General features: G+C 38.5%; 2 protein-coding genes and 2 long non-coding RNA genes across 5 annotated transcripts in view; 1 reads left to right on the top strand and 3 right to left on the bottom strand.

Annotated features, from left to right (window-relative positions):
- LOC135798669 (uncharacterized) overlaps nt 1–19,331 on the top strand; it is a 48,669-nt gene extending 29,338 nt beyond the window's left edge. The window contains exon 3 of the long non-coding RNA XR_010549763.1: nt 19,011–19,331. This is a non-coding gene — a long non-coding RNA (uncharacterized lncRNA). The remainder of the gene's footprint in view (nt 1–19,010) is intronic.
- On the bottom strand, nt 4,611–5,296 carry LOC135798887 (uncharacterized). The gene is made up of 2 exons (XR_010549798.1): nt 5,004–5,296; nt 4,611–4,939 (listed from the first exon to the last, which is right to left on the bottom strand). It is a non-coding gene; the product is annotated as an uncharacterized lncRNA (long non-coding RNA).
- fkh (fork head) lies at nt 5,361–8,042 on the bottom strand. The gene has a single exon (XM_065312156.1). It carries the CDS (start codon nt 7,646–7,648, stop codon nt 6,347–6,349), a length of 1,302 nt encoding a protein of 433 aa, XP_065168228.1. The 5' UTR covers nt 7,649–8,042; the 3' UTR covers nt 5,361–6,346.
- On the bottom strand, nt 16,668–21,890 carry LOC135798665 (uncharacterized). Of its 2 annotated transcripts, none has more exons than XM_065311551.1 (4): nt 20,942–21,890; nt 18,755–18,891; nt 18,117–18,311; nt 16,668–17,931 (listed from the first exon to the last, which is right to left on the bottom strand). In XM_065311551.1, the coding sequence occupies exons 1-4, from the start codon at nt 21,635–21,637 to the stop codon at nt 17,736–17,738; spliced, it is 1,224 nt and encodes a 407-aa protein (XP_065167623.1). In that variant the 5' UTR covers nt 21,638–21,890; the 3' UTR covers nt 16,668–17,735. The 2 variants fall into 2 exon arrangements, with proteins under 2 accessions (XP_065167623.1, XP_065167624.1); XM_065311552.1 differs by having other exon boundaries at nt 17,788–17,974.
- Nucleotides 21,891–21,903: the final 13 nt, after the last annotated feature.

Here is a 21,903-nt window from a genome sequence, read left to right as displayed (position 1 = left end):
TAATGTTATTATGATTAAAACAGGAATCGAGGTACAGCACTCGCCAAAAGTACGCTGGAAATTTTCCAGACACAAATCGTTCAATTACCTATCTATCTAAGAATTGCCATAGAATTACCAAAGTGATTAATTACTTTACGTGCAATTAATTTCAATTCGCGTTTTTTTTCTTGACGTTTTTGTTTCGTTTTTGGTTGTTTTATTCTTTTTTCGGGTGTGGGTTGAGTTGAATTCGTTATGACGTCGATTAGAGTAATCAGAAGTCATTCGTGCGTTGCCCTCGTGATCGACGTCGCCAATTGCGATGCAAATCATCGAACGTCTCAATTAATTTCTGTCGATTTTCCTGTTCGGTACAGGAAAAAGAAAAGAAGGAGAAAAAAAGCAGGAGAAAAAGTTAACGCGGCGGGAGTCAATACACTTTGACACTCGTTTTCTTAACTTGAATTAACACTTATTGGCTTCTTTGGATTTGCATAGTCTGATGACGACTTTTTTCTTTATCGCCAGACGTTAATGAAGCAAATCGGACGAAATCGACTGGAAAATGCAATGAAAACGTTCGTTTTTATATTTTTTAAAGTATTTTTTACAATTTTTAGATGTAAAAGTTTCAATTTTTTAGGAAAATAAAATATTTTGCAGATATTCAGAGGAAAATATGCCAAAAAATTAAGTTTTTCATGATTTCTGATAAATTTTTAAAGAAATTTCTGTAGTAAAAAAAATTTTCTTTCAAAATTCGACTAAAAATTAAATATAAATGCGTTTATTTTAATTTAAACACAAATATCTAATTTATACTTTATTTTCCTTTGTATTTTTCTTTATCTAAAAATTTTTATATCAATTACCAACGATTTATGACTTTCAACACATGTCATAACCTCAAATGTCACTTACCTAACCATAAGTTAAATGAATTTAGCTAATAAAATGTTCAGCCCACCCTTTCGTGAATAACGAACCAGATTTTTACGCTTTATCACTTTTTATCGTGCTGATTATGTTCCCTCAATCGTTGAAACGAAAGGGCAGCCACAGCAACACGTAATACACACACATAAATACACATATAGCTACATGTTGTAGGTATGATGCGGACAGATAAAAATGTAACACGCGGCGTTATGCGTCCGTGATTAAATAATAAAATTCCGTTTGCGAGTTTGGCCATATGGCGGCGTTTTCGCTGATATTTCTCTCGATTCGAACAAATGTTTTCTTTCGGCGCGCAGAGTGCACCGTGCGTGAAAGCGACGCGTCAAAGCTCATTGTCGGTGATTAAAACTACCCTTCGAGCATGTAGGATGTGGCATGTGCAATGACGACAGGTTGAAATCTGCGCGGTGGGGATTTAATACGTTTTAATGCGATTTACGGGTGTATTATTATCATTGGGTTAAATAATATTAAACACATGTGCAATTTTAATTTCTAAAACACAAATTAAATTTATTTTCTGCATTTTTTGTGTTAATTTTGTTGTTTTTTGCAATATTTTTATTTAATTAAATGTGAAATACCACCCTGAAGTCATTATCAAAAAATTAAATCAAAATCTTAACTGTAAATCACGTTTAATTAAACAAAAATATAAAAAAAAATTTTTATCGATTACGTATTGAATACCGAAGACAATTTTTATTTTTCCGGTTAATTCTTACCCGTTTGGTCTTCCTTCCACAATTAATTCGCTCACCCGGCGAGAATTGCGTGTAATACATGGGGTGGTTGCCGGTGGAAGGTGGAGGGTGCGTGTCGAATTGAATGCGTAATGCTCGGCGGTCCGCACACACTAGTCTCGTGATTGTGTGACCATTATTATGTTGTCGCGATGCGGATTTGGTTTTGCGCCCTCCGTTTGATCGTGTCGTAGTTGCCGGCGTCGTCTCGTGCTGTTGTGGTGGGTGCCGTCGGACCAGGGGGTAGTTTACCGCCAGTTTAGTCGCTCTATTGTTAGGTTATTAGTCGCTACTTATTGTATTGTTGCGTTTTAAATCTCCATATGTAGCAAATGATACAAATATTTTAATGGGGTTACAATAAACGGGAGTATTTATAGATAGAAACAGGAAATTGAGATGTTATCGAAGGATTTTATTATTTTAACGAAGAAAAAAATATTTTTTGTAGTTTTTTCGAGTTTTTCGTTGATTTTTTGAGTTTTTTGATAATTTTTAACAAAAATTGCACCGGAAATTCATGTTATATTTGTTTAACTCATTCATAAGCATCTTTTTATTAACAATCCAGGGTAAAATTAATTGTTATTAATTTATTTATGTCAATTGGTCTTAAAATAATTGTAAAAATGAAAAAAATCATTTTTTTTTTCTTTCTCAGACTATGAAATACCATCATTTTCCCTGCATAAGCAATGAAAATGCTCAAAAATATCAAACTATAGCAAAAAAAATTTTCATTTAATTTATTTTTGTTATAGGTAATTTCTTAATATTTTTGTTGTATAGAAACATTTTTCAATTAAATCCAAGGTAAAACTTGTACAACTCCATTTTGTTCATATTCTAGCCACTCTTCAACCTAACAACCATTTTATGCCCTTCTTGTTGTTCTTATTTGTTTATTGTATAATTAAATAACTCATGCGCCACCTATGCGTGCACGCATCCAACTAGACCGCATTAATTTCGCTTTCACGTCATGTTTGCATTTTTCGCTTATTTTTAAACGCGGCAAACACTTTATGACGCAATTTTATTACGAAATCTGTGTACATTTAGCGAGTACGAGCGAGTGTCGGTATGTGTGTGCGCGCTGTGCGCACGTAGCGGCTATGCCGGTGGCGGCGACGGCAGAGGCGGTGGCATGCGGGGGCGACGGCAATAAAGCGCGCATGTGCTTCGCCCCGCGGGCGTCAATAACGGCGCCCGATCCGCCGCCGCCGCCGCCATCGCCCTTGCTGCCAATGCCGGGATTGCTAGGGCAGCGCGGAGGACTTTCGCAATGGCAGCACAACACAATTTCATAAAATTTACTCCGAGTTTCATATTGAATTTCACGAAATATTACATTTTACAAACTGCAATTAGATGTTTTTAACTAATAATAGACATAAATTCCACGGTTTGTATTTTTATCAGATAATAAATGACAATAAATAGTTATTTATGTTTTTTGAGTCAGTTTATCAACAGGAAAAAAAACCTTGAATTATTTTTTATTGATATTTTTCAATAAATAGCTAGATAGTATTTTTTTCGCTTTGTAAAACTTGTTATTTTTTATTTTATTGATTTTACTGATTACACCCAGACACGAAGTGATTTTCGACCCTTCGAGGACATTCGTGCCTTCTGACACGAATGGGAATGGACAATGGTCATTTCACTAATGCCATTAATGGTGATCTTGTTCGTTTCGTGTTTGGCACGTTCCTCCAAATAGTCTAAATCTAGATATTAATCATTATAACGAATAAAACTTAAACAATTAACAAAATAGTAGGTATATTAAGTATCAAGTGGCTAAACGAGGACTTTACTCACAAGATTGATGAGGGCGAGTGTTGCGAGTGTTTAATAACTCTTAGTCACGTGACTTTTACGATACCTTTTCTACTTTCACTCTATTTCCATGTTGAGCTTTTGTAATTCAACTTTTGAATTTTAAATCTTGGAAATTCTCTCACACCTTTGGCAAATGCGCATGCGTAAACTGCAACCCGTTACTAAAACCCATGACTAAAGTACTTTACTCACTCTTTGTATCTAAAAACAGTGAAAAAACAGTCACCTTAAAGGTGCCAGTAGAAAAAACCTAATTATTTCAGAATACAAAATAAAATCAATTTGAATCAATGATAAAATGTTGGTTTCAAGTGTTTTAAACGCTTAATACTTACCGTAAACGCATTTGAGCCACTAGATAGATTGTTGTCTTAATTTGTTGACACTTTTAAACGACTCCACAATCGACATAATAGAAGCGTAACGATTAATAAACAAAATAAACCGTAAACAGAATAAACAAACGCGTTCAGTGGCTCATTCATCAATCCAAACACACACACACACTGAACATACATTTCTATTGTTTTATTATTATTAAACTTACTAATAAAACTCGTACAAGTAAAGAAAAACAAAATCACACACAACTATACCACCAGATCTACTCGTATCTACATATAAACGTAGCTAATGCGTGTTTGAATTTTGAATTATATTAATAAACAAATAAACAACATATTCGTAAGTAACGTCAAATTGCATTGCACACATTCTCTGTATGTGTGGGAATGTGAATGTGTATGAGTGATTGTTTGTATGTTCTCACTCGAAACTTAAACTTTAAGTATAACTAAATGTTTGTTCTTTACATAAAGCAAAAGCCAAAGGGGAAATAAAAATAAAAACGCAATGTGTGCTGGGTTTAAACTCAAATATTTTCGCAGCGAGTGAAAATTATAAATAGATTTGTATTTTTATCTATAAATAGGTCAAAGTTATATAAAATGCGGGTTTTTTGGTTATTAGACACAATTGATACTTGATTAGAGTGTATGAGTAACTTGAATTTGAGTAAAAACACACTTGTAAACTCGATTGGTGATTGTTTCCGTTGTAATTGCAATAAAACACTCATAAACTTACAAATTTTTATTTTTAAAATTGCAAGCGGTGAGTTACGAGTACACTGTGAATTTGTTTCAAAATTTCTTCATGTAGTCTGATGAATTGACGCATAGAATACTGCGATTATTCGATCCGCATAAAAATTTATCGATGTTTTTATCAGTCAGTCTGTATTGCATCAATCGACTGTACATTGCATCAACATGTAAATTTCCTTCTGTTTGACACTCACTTTCAGTTTGTGTGAAATTTTGAACGGATGGAAGCAATATTCGACGTTTTCTTCGAATTATACTCGTGTTACTATCTGTTTCCGAGTAGAAAATCTCATAATTTGGCTGGAATTAAACAAAAATTTTATTTTTTGTTGAAATTTTTCTTTTAATATCTTAAAACACTCACAACAAGACTGAAAGTTTTCCGATAGAGTTCATCAGCGATGGCGTGCGCATAACTGCGTTGATACACGTGAATCACATACCACAAGATGGCCGCCGTGATGATCAACATCGTGATGTATCCGACGCACACGCTCACGAACATATGGCCCACCTTTGCGTCCATCTCAGCTTCCCGAGAGATATTAGTGCTTTGCAAGGTGGGCAAATGAAAATAATTGAAAATTTCCATCAAAAACATTGAATAACCGCACGATAATCTTACAACACCGACATTTTGACACAAATGTTACAATTGACAGCTGAAATTTAAAGTTTTTTGAAATTAAAAAAATTGCTAGGCATTGTTTTTTCTCAAAGATTCATTGAAACATTTATTTGTGACAAAAAGTAAATATAATACATATAAGTACATATAGTACAATAATAATTAACTATTTCTTTATTCGTAATTAAATTTAAATCGCCCACAGGGACGCATGTATGCGCGCGGAGGTCACAAAATGGCCGCCCAACGCATCGATATTTCTTACATTTTTATTTCTTGTTTTCTGTGTGTGTGTGTGTGAATGAATGCATTCTGCATCATATCAATTCAAATGGAAATTTATTTACAATTGTGTGTTGCGTTTTGGTTCGTTAGTTGCACATGTTTCTTTTTCACTTCGCCTCGAAACGTATTTACAATAAAAAACAAAACAAAAAAAGCATTCGAACGTAAAAAATCAAATAGCAAGCAGATTCATAACCTAAAAAAAGAATTCGAGTTTTTAGCGTTTTATTTTGTTTTTAGTTGAAAAAAAAAGAAACAAAATTCAACACTCGTTTTTTTCTGATGTTGTTGTTGATGCTTAAACCGTATATAAATATTTGTAATTAGTTTTTCTTGTTGTTGCAATTTTTATAATATAATATATCTATATTTATTTATATTTTCATATATCTAAAGGGTGGTGGTTTTTATGTACACAAAGGAATGCGTCGAGTCGTCGTCCGAAAACAAACCTATCACATTTTGGGAGGCGAAAAAATCAAGTTTTTTATAATTTTAATTTTTTAATATTCGTGGATTATTATTGCACGTTGCACGCATCCAAAACACTTTTCAAAGTTAATAAACCGAATTTTCAATTTTCAATTTTCAATTCAATCGAGAGTAGCGCATGTGAACAATATCGTAGTATGTGAGGAGACATCGACGACGAGGATTGCAACGCCCAGGAGTTATTATAAGTTTAGAGAAAACAACGCACACGTAAACCAAAAGTCTTGCGTTTCTTTCGAAAATCCGCTTGTTAGTTTCACTGGTTAGATCCGAAATCGCGATTACGCGAGCGGATACTGATGTCACAAGCTGGTCGTGCCCGCAGCGGAGGTGTGGTACAGCGAAGAGTTGTAGTAATCGTTGCCTATCGATGAGTGCGTGTGCACGCTGTTCGAGAGCGGGCTGAGGGTGCTGTACGAATTGTACTGCATATCGTACATCTTGATATCCGCCGTCTTGGACTCAGTCATCAATCGCGTGATGCTGAACGGATGCATTGGTGGCGTGTAACCCGTCGGCGGCTCCTGCTTCAAATGATGACTGACCGCTCCATGGTGCAACATTTGATGATCACCAGATAGGGATGAAAGAGGATGACGGTTAACCATCGCGGATATCTCCTCCTGGGTGAGGTTCTGATGCTGCTGATGATGATGCAGTTGGTTCAGATCATTATGGTGCAACAAGTTCATTTGATCAATGTCCAACTTGGACTGGAGGATCATTGATGAGAGGTGTCCGTCGGATTTATCCAAATGGTGTGATTTGTGGGCATCATCCTGTTGATGCAGAGGAGTTTTCTTTCCGGTGCTACCACTATCAATACCCCCATGTGATGGTGATTTGTGTGATGGTCTTGTCATTTCCTTCTTGTCGTCTTTGAAGCGTTTTTGACGACGCAGGTAACAACCATTTTCAAACATGTTACCCGATTCAGGGTGTAGACTCCAGAAGGATCCTTTTCCGGGTTTGTCCGGGGTGCGTGGCACCTTGATGAAGCAGTCGTTGAACGAGAGAGAATGGCGGATGGAGTTCTGCCAGCGTTGTTGGTTTTGTCGATAGAACGGAAACAGATCCATGATGAACTGATAGATCTCCGAAAGGGTGAGCATCTTTTGTGGGCTGTTTTGGATCGCCATGGTTATGAGGGAGATGTAGCTGTATGGGGGTTTAGCATGGGTGTAACTCCGGCGGTAGGTTTTCTCAGCCCGTGCGCGTTGCAGAGCTGAGTTGGGTGATGCATCACCGCCGGATGGATCACCTCGGCAGGTAATCCCGCCGACGGATGAGGTGTATCCGCTCATCGCGTTCATTGCACTATTGGAGGTCTGCATGTGCATGTTCATATTGGAAATGGGCGATCCAATGGCGCTGTAACCCATTGCGGTGGTGGCGGCGGCCGCGGCCGCCATTGAGTTATCGTTCATCGACATGCTACTCATTGGTACCGCTGAGTTCAACATTCCGCTGCCGAAGGTTGCACTCTGTGGTGAACATGAATTCATCGTGACGCAGTTCATCGAGTATGCCGCTGGGGTCATACGCGATGCGGATGGCACGGAAGACATCACCGTCGATTCCGGGTACGCTTTGTGGGACAACATTGCACAGACAAATCCAATCACACTTTCGCAACGCGCGCGCACTATTTAAAGATACAGCTCTATATAGTCCTCTATTTGGTCACCTTAAACACTAGTGCTGTGCGTGTATAATCGATCGGGAGTCGGGAGATGATCCTGTATCATTGTTTACATCACGAACCACCACACAAACAGTCTCGCCGAGAGACGACGGCGGCGGCGGCGAAGGAACGCACTTGGACGATATTCCGCGATGTGGGACACACAAGTTGCTAGCTGGCGGCGGGCGACCGAGCACTGATTGGAAAAACAAATACTTCTCGTTCGGCCCGTGTTTACTTAGATACTACAAGCCCCAAGTGAAGTACCCGAAGCTTTAGGCTCGCTCGCCAAACATGAGCAGCGGTGGAGTGCGCACGCCCCGCCTGTGCTTCCCGCAGCGGGTCGTCATAGATACCACACGACCAATCCACAACTACGATAAGCTCGTAACCGTAGTTACCAAACATCGTGCCAGCGCAGTGATTGGTTGTAGCGGGGAAAGCTACAACCAAATCGATTATCGTATTCGTGACTAAAGCGGAAGGGAACAGTAGGGGGTTCCCCTTCCTGTGGAGATTCTACGCATGCGTAGTAGTCATCAGAGTGGGGTCACTCTGCCACGGAGCATAGAAGCAGAAACATCTGAAACGTGATAACTCAACTTCTCGGAATTGTATTTTCAAGCGGAAATTTTGAACTGAAAAGTTGAAATAAATTATTTATAACTTACCTACAAGCTGCTTGATTTGATGTGTTGTGTGCGGCTATCACGTCTGTCAATCAACCTGTCGATTCTTCTTCATTACGCCGCACTAATGCACACTAGTGTTATCGCGCTGTAATACTAATTATCTATTCTTGACTGCGCGTCGTCGTGTCTTGCGCGCCCGACATGTGTTGCACGAGCGTATAAAGTCTATTGACATATCGTTTGGACTTTGTACAAATTTGTCTATCAAACAATAAACACGTACACTCTCGGCGGCGGCGGCGGCGGCGCGCACACAATCTATTCCATTGTGATCCGGCCTAATCGGTTTGCACAACATTAGACGTGCTCGCGCCTCTCGCGGCGCGCACGCACCCGAAAACGAAGCATTCGACAAGCATCGTCAACAAAACACGATCGACACGTGTAACAACATGTGTCGGAATGTCAAAATGTTGATTTTAAGGTTAGGAATAGAAAGTAACAGATTTTAGGTAATGATTTTGTTGTGTTTAAAGTTAATTTTTTGTTATTTCGGTATTTTTCAACAAATTATAACAAAAAAAGCTTAAAAAATGTGTAAAAATGTCAAAATATTAATTTTTAGGTTAGAATTAACTAAATTTTAGGTTAGAATAGTGTTTTTTTAACAAATTACAGTAAAAAACTGCAAAATTTGTGTTTGAATGTCAAAATAATGATTTTTTAGGTTAGGAATAACTTTAATAACCAAAAACAAATTTTAGGTTATGATTTTGTTGTATTCAAAATGAATTTTTAGTCAATCCAGTGCTTTAAAACAAATTATAACGAAAAAAAGTGTAAAAACACGTGTTAGATTGTAAAAATGTTGATTTTAAGGTTAGAAACACTCATATTTTAGGTTATGGTTATGTGTTATGTTTGAAATCAATTTCTTGTCATTCCAGTGCTTGTCAACAAATTATAACCTGAAAAAAAGCGCGCGCGCGTTTGACAGTATGAATGGCTCTGCGCCTGTTGATGCTGCAACCGCCGCTGCAATTATTTATTAAGCCCGCTGCACACATAATCGCCCGAGTGTTTGGCAAACAACAATATTTGCTTTTTATGCTGATGCTTTTTGATGCTGCTCTGCTCTGGTCTGCTCTCATCGCGCTCGATGCTCGCGAAAATGTTGCGCGCGCGTTCAACACGCTGACACACATCACACACGCACGCCTGCGCGTATTGACTCTGTCCTTATTTTATTATTACAATATTTGCGCGAGATTAGGCACCCGCCGCGATGACATAATCGCTTAATTATATTAATTATTATTATTAACCCAATTCAAACAATCAAACAGTCAAACACAACCGATTCAAACAATTTGCACACTCAAACACATAGATAAATAGATACAAGAGAGCGTGCGAGAGGAAACAAAACACAAACAAATGCTAACTAACTGTGCTCTCACTGGCGCTGGCTTCACTTCAATGTTTGGTTATGTTTTGTTTTCGTTTTTTTTTTCTCTCCACGCTGGTTCAACAAACACCCGTTTATGTTGATGTTTAATTTTACCAAATATTGATGTATAATGTGGAATATAATGTTAAACAATTATTAAATAATTGTGTGTGTGTGTGTGTGTCTCACACAGCTTTCGTTGTAAGTTAGTTGACAAGAAACAAATGATTGAAGCTTAGTTGGTGTTTGCTTGTTTGGTTGCAGCTCAACCGGCTGTGTGTTTGGCACACAAAACAATTGAATGTCAAACAATCAACAGGCCGACATGCCAAATCAACAAATTTAAAGAATCAAAGCTAATAATCGTGTAAACATATTTAAATAGAAGGAAAATTATTGCAGGGTCAAAGTACAAGCGTTGAGGTTCAATGATCGATAACCGATCGTTTAGCGTCGTCGTTGACTTGTTTTTGTTTGATTTGTTGTTTTCCACAGCGCAAAGTCCAACTGGCGCTGAGATTAGGTTATGAATGGATGACTAAGTTGTTTTGATCGTGTTTACAAGCCGCAATACGCAAAAAGCTTCGACAATTCGAAGGTAGTAAACTTTAATGTCATAATATACCCTGCGGCGTGACCAACCGCACGCCAATAAAAGCCACTAAACACACTAATAACCCTAATAACCGCCGACCCAAAACCAAAGAGAAGCTGGAGCTGTAAACCCAAAAAGCGTACGGCTTTTGTACGAGTGTATTAAAGGCGGAAGATTAAAATGTTTTCGTTTTCATTCGTTACAAAACAAAATTAAACACAGCGACAAACAAATAAATAAATAAATAATAGTAAAAGTTGTAATGCATGTTACCATTAAAGTTAATTATTTTACGACCCACCATTCAGATTGATAACAATTATTGATAATATGATGATTACATGCTGATAGCGTTAATGATAAGTGACATTTATGAGGCTTTTGTGATATTATCACACTCATAACTGTATTGTGCATTATTTTATTTCAACTTGTGTTTTGAGATGTTTCGGATGCGTCACGAAACTCGAAATTTCCAGTTATCAATCTTTATAAATAAATAATACTCAATTAAAACAAGGAAACACTTGAAATTTATTGGTATTAGCGAATTATGTTTCCGTGTTTACATTAGTGGCACTTGAAATGTGTGATTTTTGCACTCTAATTGAGGTTATGTAATGATTTAACCTAGTTTTGTTTTTTTTTAAAGTGAAAGTATTCAGATGATTGGGAAATCGATGTTTGTTGTGTCTGATAGCTGGTGTTTGCGTGATAATGCAAGTAATTGCATATATTTAATTAATTTTAATGCAAGCCGTACATTTAATTCGCTGTTTGTCGTGTGTCTCCTGGGTTCCAGACGCCGACGGATGCAATGTGAGTAATCAAATAGTCAGCACGGCGCCGCGTGGCTGTATTTCGCTTGTTGTGTGTACACTCAGTCTGCATTTTTAATCCTGAATGTAGACTATTGCATTAAATATAAGTATGAATGAAATTATTATTTGAATTTAAAAAAATAGGATTTATGAGTGTTAAGTGGGTAGTCTAACCTAATTTAACTTAACCTAAATTGAAGATTTGTTAATTTATTGATTTTGAGGTTTATAAATAATAATATAGTGATATTATTAGTGTAAAGTGGGTTGCCTAACCTAAATTAACACAACCTTAACTAAACATTTGTATTTATACATTTTGAGGTTATTTAAAGCATAATTCTGCTGTTTATAGCATTTTTATTCAAAAATCTATTAGAAATGCCTATAAGTAATTAAAATTGGCATTTAAAGAGGATATTTATTTAAGTTTAGTTTTCAATGAGTGTTTTATGGGTAGTCTAACTTAATCTAACATAACCTCATCTAAACATTTGTTGTTTTATTGATTTGGAGGTTATTTAAAAGCATAAATGTGCAATTTATGCTCATAAATCAATTTGAAATATATGCCGGCAGCGTGTTATCGCCGCCTGACCATATTGTTTTCGATTATCCTAATTTTTTATGACGGCCATTTGTCATCCGCTGCGCTGCCGCACTTGGACTTTATCTTGATCCCGTACCGCGCGCAACTTGCGACACACACTCACACCAACACGCATTATCACGCACACGCGTTACGCACACATGATCCACGCACTCGCGTTATCTGCACGTTCGACCCGCAACACACCACTTCACAGCGGGTGAGAAAACCGCCGAGGGTGAAACTGAACTAATTCGCTATCTGCACATCATAATATAAATACGAAATTATATTTATAGGTTAGGGTAATAGAAGTACCTATAGGTAGATATTGGTAGATATAGTATTTGCGTGTGTTTATTTTATTTGTCTCATCACTAAAGGAAAGTATGAATGTTATGAGTATGAATGACTCGTGAAAGATGAACTCGAGTGCGCGCCGCGTGTGGTCCGACGGGCCGAAGAGCAGTCTCCTTCGCCTGGTCCACTTGGTGCTGCTCCTCGTCGCGGTGTCGTGGTCGAGAGCAGCGTCTTCTTTTAGTATGTGACTGTCTGCGTGTACGCATCGAACACTTTGTGTTTCGAGTGGCCGATTGTCTCTGCCAGCCACACGCACTTCTTCTCTTCCCTGGCCAAGGCAGAGTCGAGTGCCACTTTGCACATTGCTTTTCATTTCTTATTTCTTATTTGAAGACAATATTTTTTACTTTAATATTATTAAGTAGGTAAATCTTTTTTTTATAAACTAATTTTTTTGTTTTCTATTTTTCTGTGAGGTCTTTGAAATTGTGTTAAAACCACCGCAATAAACTGTACTAAACTAAGGGTAAATCCCATGTAGGTGACGATTTCAAGAAAACACCGTGTATTTCCAGGTACGGCAGGTAGATTCACTGTATTTGGAGTTTTGTTCAAGTGGCAAAGGACTAAAAGTCGACGAATATTTGTGTACGTGCTGTTATCCTCCCAACACGCCGCGATACGTGACTTTTTCCATCAATATCAGCAACTTTTTGGCTTTGTAAAACGAAGCACACTTGACTCGGCTTAGATTTACGCCGGATTTTTCGAAATGGAAACTCCTAAACCAGCAAATCTCCACTATAACATAAAAAATATTTAAGATCCTAAAACAATAAACACCTGACAGCAATATTCTTCATCATCATCATCATAATAAAAAACAAGTTTATTTATTTTTTATTTTTTATGTAAAAATGTACGAAAATGTTCATAAAATCAGCATAAATTCTCGCCTGGCTAAGTTGTAGAGTTGTAAATCTCGCGTGTTTTCGGTTTGAATTTATCGATTGTAAAGCTGTTGAAGCGCTACCGTGAATCGTCGAAATCGAACGCGCACGGCGAGGCGCACGGTGACTGCACAATAATAAAAAACCACTCGGAGGCGCTTCGAGTGATAATAAAAAATCAACTCGAAGCAAACCCACGCGCCGCACGCATCGCAGCATTGCGTCTTGAGACATTGTCGACGCGCACAGCACAATACGCGATGAAATTTCAAGTCGCCAGTCAACGATGTGTGTGCATGTGTCGAACAGTAGCTCTTTGTTTGTTTTCGATCGCGCATCCAGCATCAACAACATCAACATACAACTTCTTCTTCTTCTTCTTCTGCCATCGTCGTATGAAGAAATGAATGAAACGCTTTTGTGTTTGCATACGCGCCTATCGAAGACGCCGAGAATTGAAAATCAACAAACAAAATATTCAGGTTAGAATAACGTGAATAATAAATGTGGGGATCTTTACCCAAAGCTTATTTCTGTATTTCAAAACTTTATAACTTTCTTCATCTTTATTGTATACCGTAATTCTTCATCCAAAATTCCCAAATTTCCTAATATCTTTTATTACCTTGAAAAACCTAATCCCCGAGTCGGACGGTTTGGCACGACTCGGATTCCCAGAATCCAATGGTCAGCTTTCCCTCTCTTCAATGTCATACACTTTCTTCTACCAATCCAATCTATTACTTTCTTCCTACTTCCAAATTTCTTGTCACCACCCATCAACCTGAAGGGTTGCTGGTGGGTGACAAGGGTTTAGGAAGGACAGTTCTTCACATTACTTCAAACACTACAGTTCTTAACTATTCTTCTCTACAATACTTCTTAACTATACTTCTTCAAGACTTCTTAATAAACATTGTTCGTGATAATAAACATCGTGTCCTTTACTCACTCATCAATTATAACATTTGCACTCACTCACCGATCCCACATAAATTTTAATTTTTTTGTTTTGGTTTTTATATGAAAATGTTGAAATTTAAAAAATACGTAACTTTTTAACGCAATTAGTTGAAATCAAAAGTTGCTACATGTGCGTTTGAAGAGTTGAGCAGTTGCGCATGTTGTTGAAAACTGAGTAAAAGTTAATTCTGTGTGCGTTCGAAAGCAAGAAGCTTCGAATTTAATTAGCGTACCAATAACTCAACTCGACAACTCTGCGCGCTGCACAACTTGCGCCTCAACTTCATCGAAACTTTTATAGAATGTGTTAATGCACTGCTGCCCGATGCACTGCTGGCACACATGCATTCTAATTACGACGACTATTCAACATACAAGATAATTCAAAACTTTGAATATTATTCAACACAAAATAAAACTGCTAAAATTATGTAAACGATTAATTTTTATTCGAATTAAAAAAAAATTGTTTTTTTTTTGTTTTGCCGACGGATAAAGTTCAAAGTTAGTTAGAGTTTAAGTTAACACTTCTCTTGCGGGGAGGACGACTCTTTTGAATCTGCTTGGGTGGTCGTGGTCTGCTCTTACCTATGCGCGTGCTTGAAACAACAAAGTTTAAAGTTTCCGTTTTCGGCGCGGCCGCGCCAGCACAAATATTTATCAATCGCTCAATTTTCACCTGTCCCTTTTTCACGTTTGTCTCAGCTCAGCGCGAGTTATAACTCATAATAGTCCGCCATTATGGATGCTCAAAGGGACGCCGACTTAACATCGCAGCAAAACCAAGAAAAACAATAAAACTAAGAGGAATATCGCTAAATACACACGAAAAACCAAAAAAATTAAAATTAATATCTACGTGACGTTTTTTTATTGTACAATTATAACAATGACTGCACAAAATTCAATTATGGCGTTAGCGGTCACAATTCGATGAGCACGATATGATTTCGGCGCGGTTTTGTCAAGTCACGACGGGGAGCACGCGCGCCTTCACCAATTATCGCGTCAGAAGTCGCGTTTGATAGAAGAACGAGGGTTGGCAATTATTTTATCAATGCGACGCGATGTTCACACCTGGCCGCACGTCACTCACCGCACATCCCCAATTGATTTCTTTATTAATTCATGATGACAATTACGCGTTAATGTGATTAAAAATCAATCTGAATGCAAACAATTTTTTTATTTTTAAAAATTTTTGTTTTCCGGTCTTTTTGTGTTGTTAAGTTGTGCGTGGTCCGTCGGAAGGAAGGCGAAATATCTAAAACAACCGACGTAACCGGACGTACGCCGCCGGAAGTTGGAAGCTGCACTTAATATTTCTGCGCGCCGCGCGCCCGGATTGCGCCCGATCTCTCTGTCTATAGACATTTCCTGCAGCCGGGGCGCTCGCGCTTTGTTTGCGTTGATATTTTTCAGCATATAGAACATTGAGATTATACCGCCGGCCGCCCCCCGGAGCACCGTCGACTGTCAATATTTTCCCAATACGTAATAATCGTTCCTAACTGCTGCAATTTCCACTCCAACCAGACAAAACGGAAACATTACTAAACTTTTTTTCAATGATTTTTTTCTTGCGTTCAATTATCTTACGCGTAGCAATATTTTATTGTTTTCTTTTGTGAGTTAAATAATTTTTGTTGTTGTGGAGGATTTTTTTAAGAATTCCGAAGTTTCGCTGCAGGGAATGAAAGCTTTGCTGCTGCTTGCCGTCGGTAACTCGCGCTGTTGTGTTGGGATGGTTTGGTCGTCGGTCGTTTTCCGCACTCGCCGGGGCTCGAAAACTCCTGGTGTTGACACAATCGATTTTCCAGACCTTCGTCGCTCCGTCGGCGGGCGCGCCGGTGACTTTCAGTCACATCGCAACTCTCAACTCTCGGCAAACCACCCCAGCGCAGCCCGAACGCGGACAACTCAATATCTAGAACTAGATTACTACTTCTTCTACGCTTTTATACTTTTACTTTGAGGTTGGAATTCATCTTAATACTTACAACTAACACTTTCTCACGAAGTAAAAATTATAAAAAGTTGCAGGCAGCGAAAAAAAGGGGAAAATGTAGTGAATTACATTCAATAATTATCAAATTACGGATGGCACACGGGCACACGTCATTTCATATTAGGGATAATATGACTTCCGGTCGTAGTGTGTCGATGTGGCTTGACGACCGGAAGTGGCGCATTGTTGCGCGTGTCGCGACACGTGGCAGGCAACCAGACGATCCCATATTTCACATTTAATTCATCTAAATTAACCCTAAGACATAAAAAATTACTCACATGCAAAATATTCATATTCAAGTTGAAGTTGAGTGAATTAAAGAATTATTCTCACTGTTTATTTTTGTTTCCCTGCGAAACACAACTGATCCTTAAAGAAAACAAACACTACCCACGATGCGTCAACGTGAAATTTTCCCATAAAACTGGAAAACACCGAAATTTTCTGCGATTCCCCGAGTGGGAAAATCCGCGCGGCTTAAACACTTGCAACAACAAGTTTCCATTACCCGCACAAATACCTTCCTCATTATATTTCATTCATGCGTTTATAAATCACACATCATACACGATATTTGATTAATTTCGACAAATGATGAATGGGAAAGTTATCACAAGAATACATCGCATTCTTTCAAGTGTGTTGATTTTATTCTCTTGACTACATATATTTGTAGTAATATTACAATGTGATATGATGACAATAATAATTAACCGAATGTTTAACAAGCTGAGATGGGGATATTTTGATGAGCGATTGCTTGTTATATGTGAAAATAAATACATAGCTGCAACAATAACTAATATTTATCATAACTCACGAATAACTAGTGTAAATAGTAGTCTTCCTTTTCAATATTTAACCACATCGATATGTACTAATCGATAAACTGAGTTTTATTGCGCGCAAATTGAACATTCGCAACAACTGTGATATGAAATATTTAGCTTGTAACTTAACTTAAAATTAAAACATTAAAATTATAGCGCGTGACATTTTAATTTTAATCGATTGCTTAGTATTTGTAGTATTATTATAAGTAGTGGAATGTTTGCTTGATCAGTCGAATGTTAAGTGAGCAGCTAATTAATATCTCTAATTATTATGAAGCGTTGCATGTAGAAAAATATTCTATTCTATAAGTTTATTATAGATTTAATATTTTTATAGCTAGATATTTATTATTCTAAGTACTTTATTTCCTTAACCGAATTAATGTCCAAATATTCTTTTTTTTTTTGGCTTTAATCCACGTTTGCGTTTGATTGATGGACATTTAATTACAGCCCGAACAATGAATGGCAATTTCTTATTTGTCAATTATTCGTCAATCGATCTAATTATCTCGCCGAAAAAAAGAACGAATACTAACTACGTAATCATTAACAATATTAATAATAATAATAAATTACGTTGCATGCACGGAATGTATGAATTATTTGTCACTACGTTGAATAAATGAGATCCTAATGTTTCAAAAATATATGATTTTGCATCAAAAATAGACTTATCACAGCGCCACCTATCGGTTATAGCACCCAAACACCATTTTGACAGCTGTCACATAATTTTAACCTCATTTAACAGCTTTGCATGTTTTTCTTTAACGTTTTAAAATGTATATTTTCACTGCATCGTGTAAAAATCGCCGTAAATGTCTTTTCATTTGGAAATTTGATTGCAAATCAAACTCTAATCAAAGATCCGTAACAGGCCCGACCTGCATGAACTTGTGTTGATGATTATGCAGTGGCGATGAAGATACCAGCGATGATTGTGTGCTGGTGACGAGCGAGATGTTGTCCATCGTCGACGACGCCATGGACGTTACAGAAGTCTTGTCGTCGGCGAGGGATTCGCGTCGGTGTAGCAACGAGATGCGTTTTTCCAGCCTGCGAGAGGAAACGGCCACAAGAACATACATCAAGTCAGACGCTGTAAATTTTCGGGTTAAAAGAAACAAAACACGTGGAGGAATTATTAACAAACAAAAAAGATGATTATGAAATTGCATGCACATGAATTTTAGGTTAGGATGTGTCGAAATTATTGGTTACACAAATTCAGGGTAACTTACAGCATAATTTTATTATCGCTTTCTTCTTTTTTCGCACGTGAATCTTGTACTTCTCGCCTTAGCTGGAGAACTTCTCTCTCAAGTTCACAAACCTGTCGATTTGCGGCTAGCGAATGCGCGATTGAGTTCTCTTCCGATAGCGAAATGGAAGTTGATGGCAGCGACATATCTTCACCAGCAGCACCAAGTCCAACTCTGTGTAGAATAACAAAAAACGTCGCTCAGTGTTGAAATGTTTCAAACGTTACATTAATTGCAAAAGTTAAAATCGCCCAGTCAGTTATTAAAGTGGAAATTGTAAGTCGTGTGAAAAGAGGCAGCGGCGGCGCGTTCGAGTTGAGTTGTGTCGTGCATTGTGGGTTGCGGCAAGTCGAGATAATGGCCGCCTGGGCGCGCAAGATCATGCCTTATCGCGCTCCATATTTCCCGACTGTGTCAACAAACGACGCCGACGACCGACGTCGACGTCGCCCAGCCCCGAGAGCGAATTACGTCGCAGACGTGAATTATGAGCCTGCGACACACAGGGAATTATAAATTTCCGCCCGTCGCAAAACTCAAAATAATATAACCTCAATAATAATAATAAAAAACTATACTCGTATAGTTTGACAGTTTTAACAAGCATCTACACTAACCTTAGACTATTATTGCCAATATTAGCCATTGTTGCTAAACCGGAAGTCGTAGTAAAATTCATATGCTTCATTTGTTCCTCCAGCTTAGCGATGCGGTCATTGTGGTGCTTCTTCTCGCTAGCCATTTGCAACTGGCTCTGAAACAAGCAGAAACACACAGACATGTTTAATTTCAGTCGCATCTCGCAACCCTTTTATCTCTCGTTTTTATACGCTAGTATTTTCGAGTGTTTGGTTAAAATTTTCACGTTTTCAGACCACCCAGCGTGGATACGCGCCGTTTTACACCTTTCCGGGGCATTATAATGCGGCAGGTAAATGTGGTGGCGTCATAAATTTCAAGTAACACCAGATATAAAGAATAAAACGGTGACGAAGACACTTTGTGTCAAAAGAGGAGCAAAGAACAGGAAGATGGACAAAAACGATGGGATATCAGCACTAAAAGCGCGAAACCGCAAGCATTTGCAAAAGTTTACTTCCTGTGGTGACATGGATGACAATAAAAATGTGTTACGGTGTTGTAAATGTAAACGATGACAAACAAACAAATAATAAAAGAAACTAATAATAAATTGTTTTGGTAAGTAGTGGAGTGACTTTTGTTTGATATTTGTTTACTAAATACTCTCCTCCTTGCAGTTTACGCCGAGTTCAATTGGGATAGGTAAGTTTTAAACCTTTGTGCAAATTTCTACGCGCGCGTATCTCTTTCCCTTGTCGCCCTCGTGTGTGCTCTGTAAACAAAATGGCCGCCGCTGTTTGCATGCATATTTGCGCTGATATTGCCGTTCAATTCGACGCTTTTTTTTTGCACCATTCACCATTTCGCCTTTCGCGGTGTGTTGATTTTTTCCGTCCGCCAAATGAGCGTGCGGCGGCGGGCGCAAACTTCCCTTTTGTTTACCGCGCGGCGCGCGCGAAAGTAAAAGGCGACGGCTGTGGCGGTGGCGTCGGCGGCGCACCGCAGGATTTTTCATTGTGCACACGCGTTCAAAGCCGCGCGAAAAAATCGACGACTGTTTGTGTGACTAAACGATCAACGCAAACATTTGTTCTCTAAACAGATTTCAGATTATTTTATTACGACGAGGCGTGCACGCGCCGCCGCCGTCGCCACAGCCGCCGCCTCCGAACTAAAGATATATTCGGTTCTGCGGCATGTAAAACGTGAAATTGAGTTGTTTGAACGCGAACGACGTGTTTATTTGTTACTATAACATGGTAGATAATTTATTATAACACAAACAGTTTATAAATATTTTTTTGTGAGGAGTTAATATTTGAGGCATGATCGTAGCCACTTGCGGTTTTCATTCAAAAGGATGAACCTCAGCCGGTTGAATTTCACATTAAAGTGGGCCCCCGTAAATTGCCTTAATGGGGATTTTAATCCGAGCGCGCAGCCGGCCGCTTGGGCCGGGCCCGAAAACACGAAGATGCACATCGGCGACTCCATTAAGGCCATCTCCTTGTTTGCACGATCGGCGCGACGCGACGCGAGAGTGGCTCGTATCGGGTTACCGCCGGCCTCGGTCGAGGGGAAATCGTACATTGGCTCCATTGCCTTCATTCCTCCACTCCCACATACTCACGTTACACGACTAAAAAATAAAAACCAACCGCGACCGCCGCCATCTTGTACTCACCCAACAGTCGCACAAATCAAACAAAACACTATCAATTTTTCATACGCGCGCAGGCACAAATACTTAAAAGTGCCGTTTGTTTTGTTTCGTGAAGGCGTAGCGCAGGGCGTCTTATTGTGATTTCCCTTGATTTTAAGAAAAACTAGCGGAGGGCTAAGGGGTGGGATGAGTGCATATCCTATTTTATACGCGGACATCAACGTTCTGTCAATATTTGCGCGGGGAAGTAGATGTTCTCATCGAACGAACGCCGACCGGAGGAGAGTAGACGGATCGAGTTTCCGTCGACTAAGGTTTGGTATTTTTTTTTGTTTTGATGCTGCTGCTGCTTCGCGTATATGCATTATCGCCGAATCGATAATAAATAATTTATTTACTCTTGCATTCGGCAATCTTTGCTCTGCGCGAAATGCACACAGCACACAATTTAGTTTTAATACTGTGAATACAGGAATATCTTCACTATAAAAACAATTTAAGAAACATTTTTATTAAATTCTACTTAAGCAGGATATAGGTACCTATTTATTTTACTCACATCTGAAAATTGTTTCTCTTCTACAATGTGCTTCACTTTGGCAAGCAAAGCATCTTCTCTAATTCTTGCAGCATCACGAATTTCTTTGATAAAATCTGATATCATGCCTGGTTCATAATCCCGATCGAAATTATTCGAATGCATCTGTTGTTGTTTGAGTATATTCAGCTCCATTCTGAGTTCTGTGACTTCTCTCATCAGTTGTCTGTTGCTTTCCTGTAGTACATTCACCTGATGTGTCAAGTACTGAAACATGCTCTCATTCTCACTGCCAGAATCACTGTCGTTTGGCACACCTGGATCTGAAAATCTTCTCTGGCCGGGATCTTCTTCAACTTCATCTTTAACAACAGGCAGAGACATGCATTCCTCTGGTGCGAAATTCTTGTGTGGGAACATCCTGCTGGGTGTGTTCATGCTGGCTGCATTCATGCCGTGTGAGTTGAATCCACCGGAGTTATAGACAGGTGTGGATGAGTAATGGTGGTAGCTGGGTGGATATATTGGTAGTGACATTGGTTCTGGATGAATTGCAAATGATGGTGCTGTGGGATATGTGCAGTATGAGTTCATGTAAGGCACATTGCATGCGGCCATCGGGAATGTTTGGCGAATGTTGGATGTGCTGGCGTGTTTGCGATTCTTTTTGTTTCGTTTCGGTAGCACCGGCTGATTTCCATTGAGTTCTGGCGACATTTTCTGGTGGAGTTTGTGTTTAGAGGTTAGTTTCGAAGCTTCTGACGTTTATATTCACTTGGTTTTGGTGTAACTTGATAGAAAACAAAACACTCGCGATTATGTTAGCGGTGGAATTAGATGATTGAGCAAAATGTTTGGAATTATTGCATGTTTAGTAACACAAACACATATCAGAACATTACTGGACCGACGTAAACAATGTTTGTAGTGGATGCGGACTCTCTAAACTTGACCTATGTTCATAATAAGTTAAAACGTGACCC

The sequence above is a fragment of the Atheta coriaria genome, unplaced genomic scaffold (assembly GCF_025399875.1).
Source record: "Atheta coriaria isolate IRGN ID8LTWV9N9 unplaced genomic scaffold, Caltech_Dcor_3.1 hic_scaffold_9_pilon, whole genome shotgun sequence".
NCBI lineage: Eukaryota > Metazoa > Arthropoda > Insecta > Coleoptera > Staphylinidae > Dalotia > Dalotia coriaria.
Note: the sequence above shows the minus strand (reverse complement) of the source record. Positions and strands in the feature narration are given on the sequence as shown.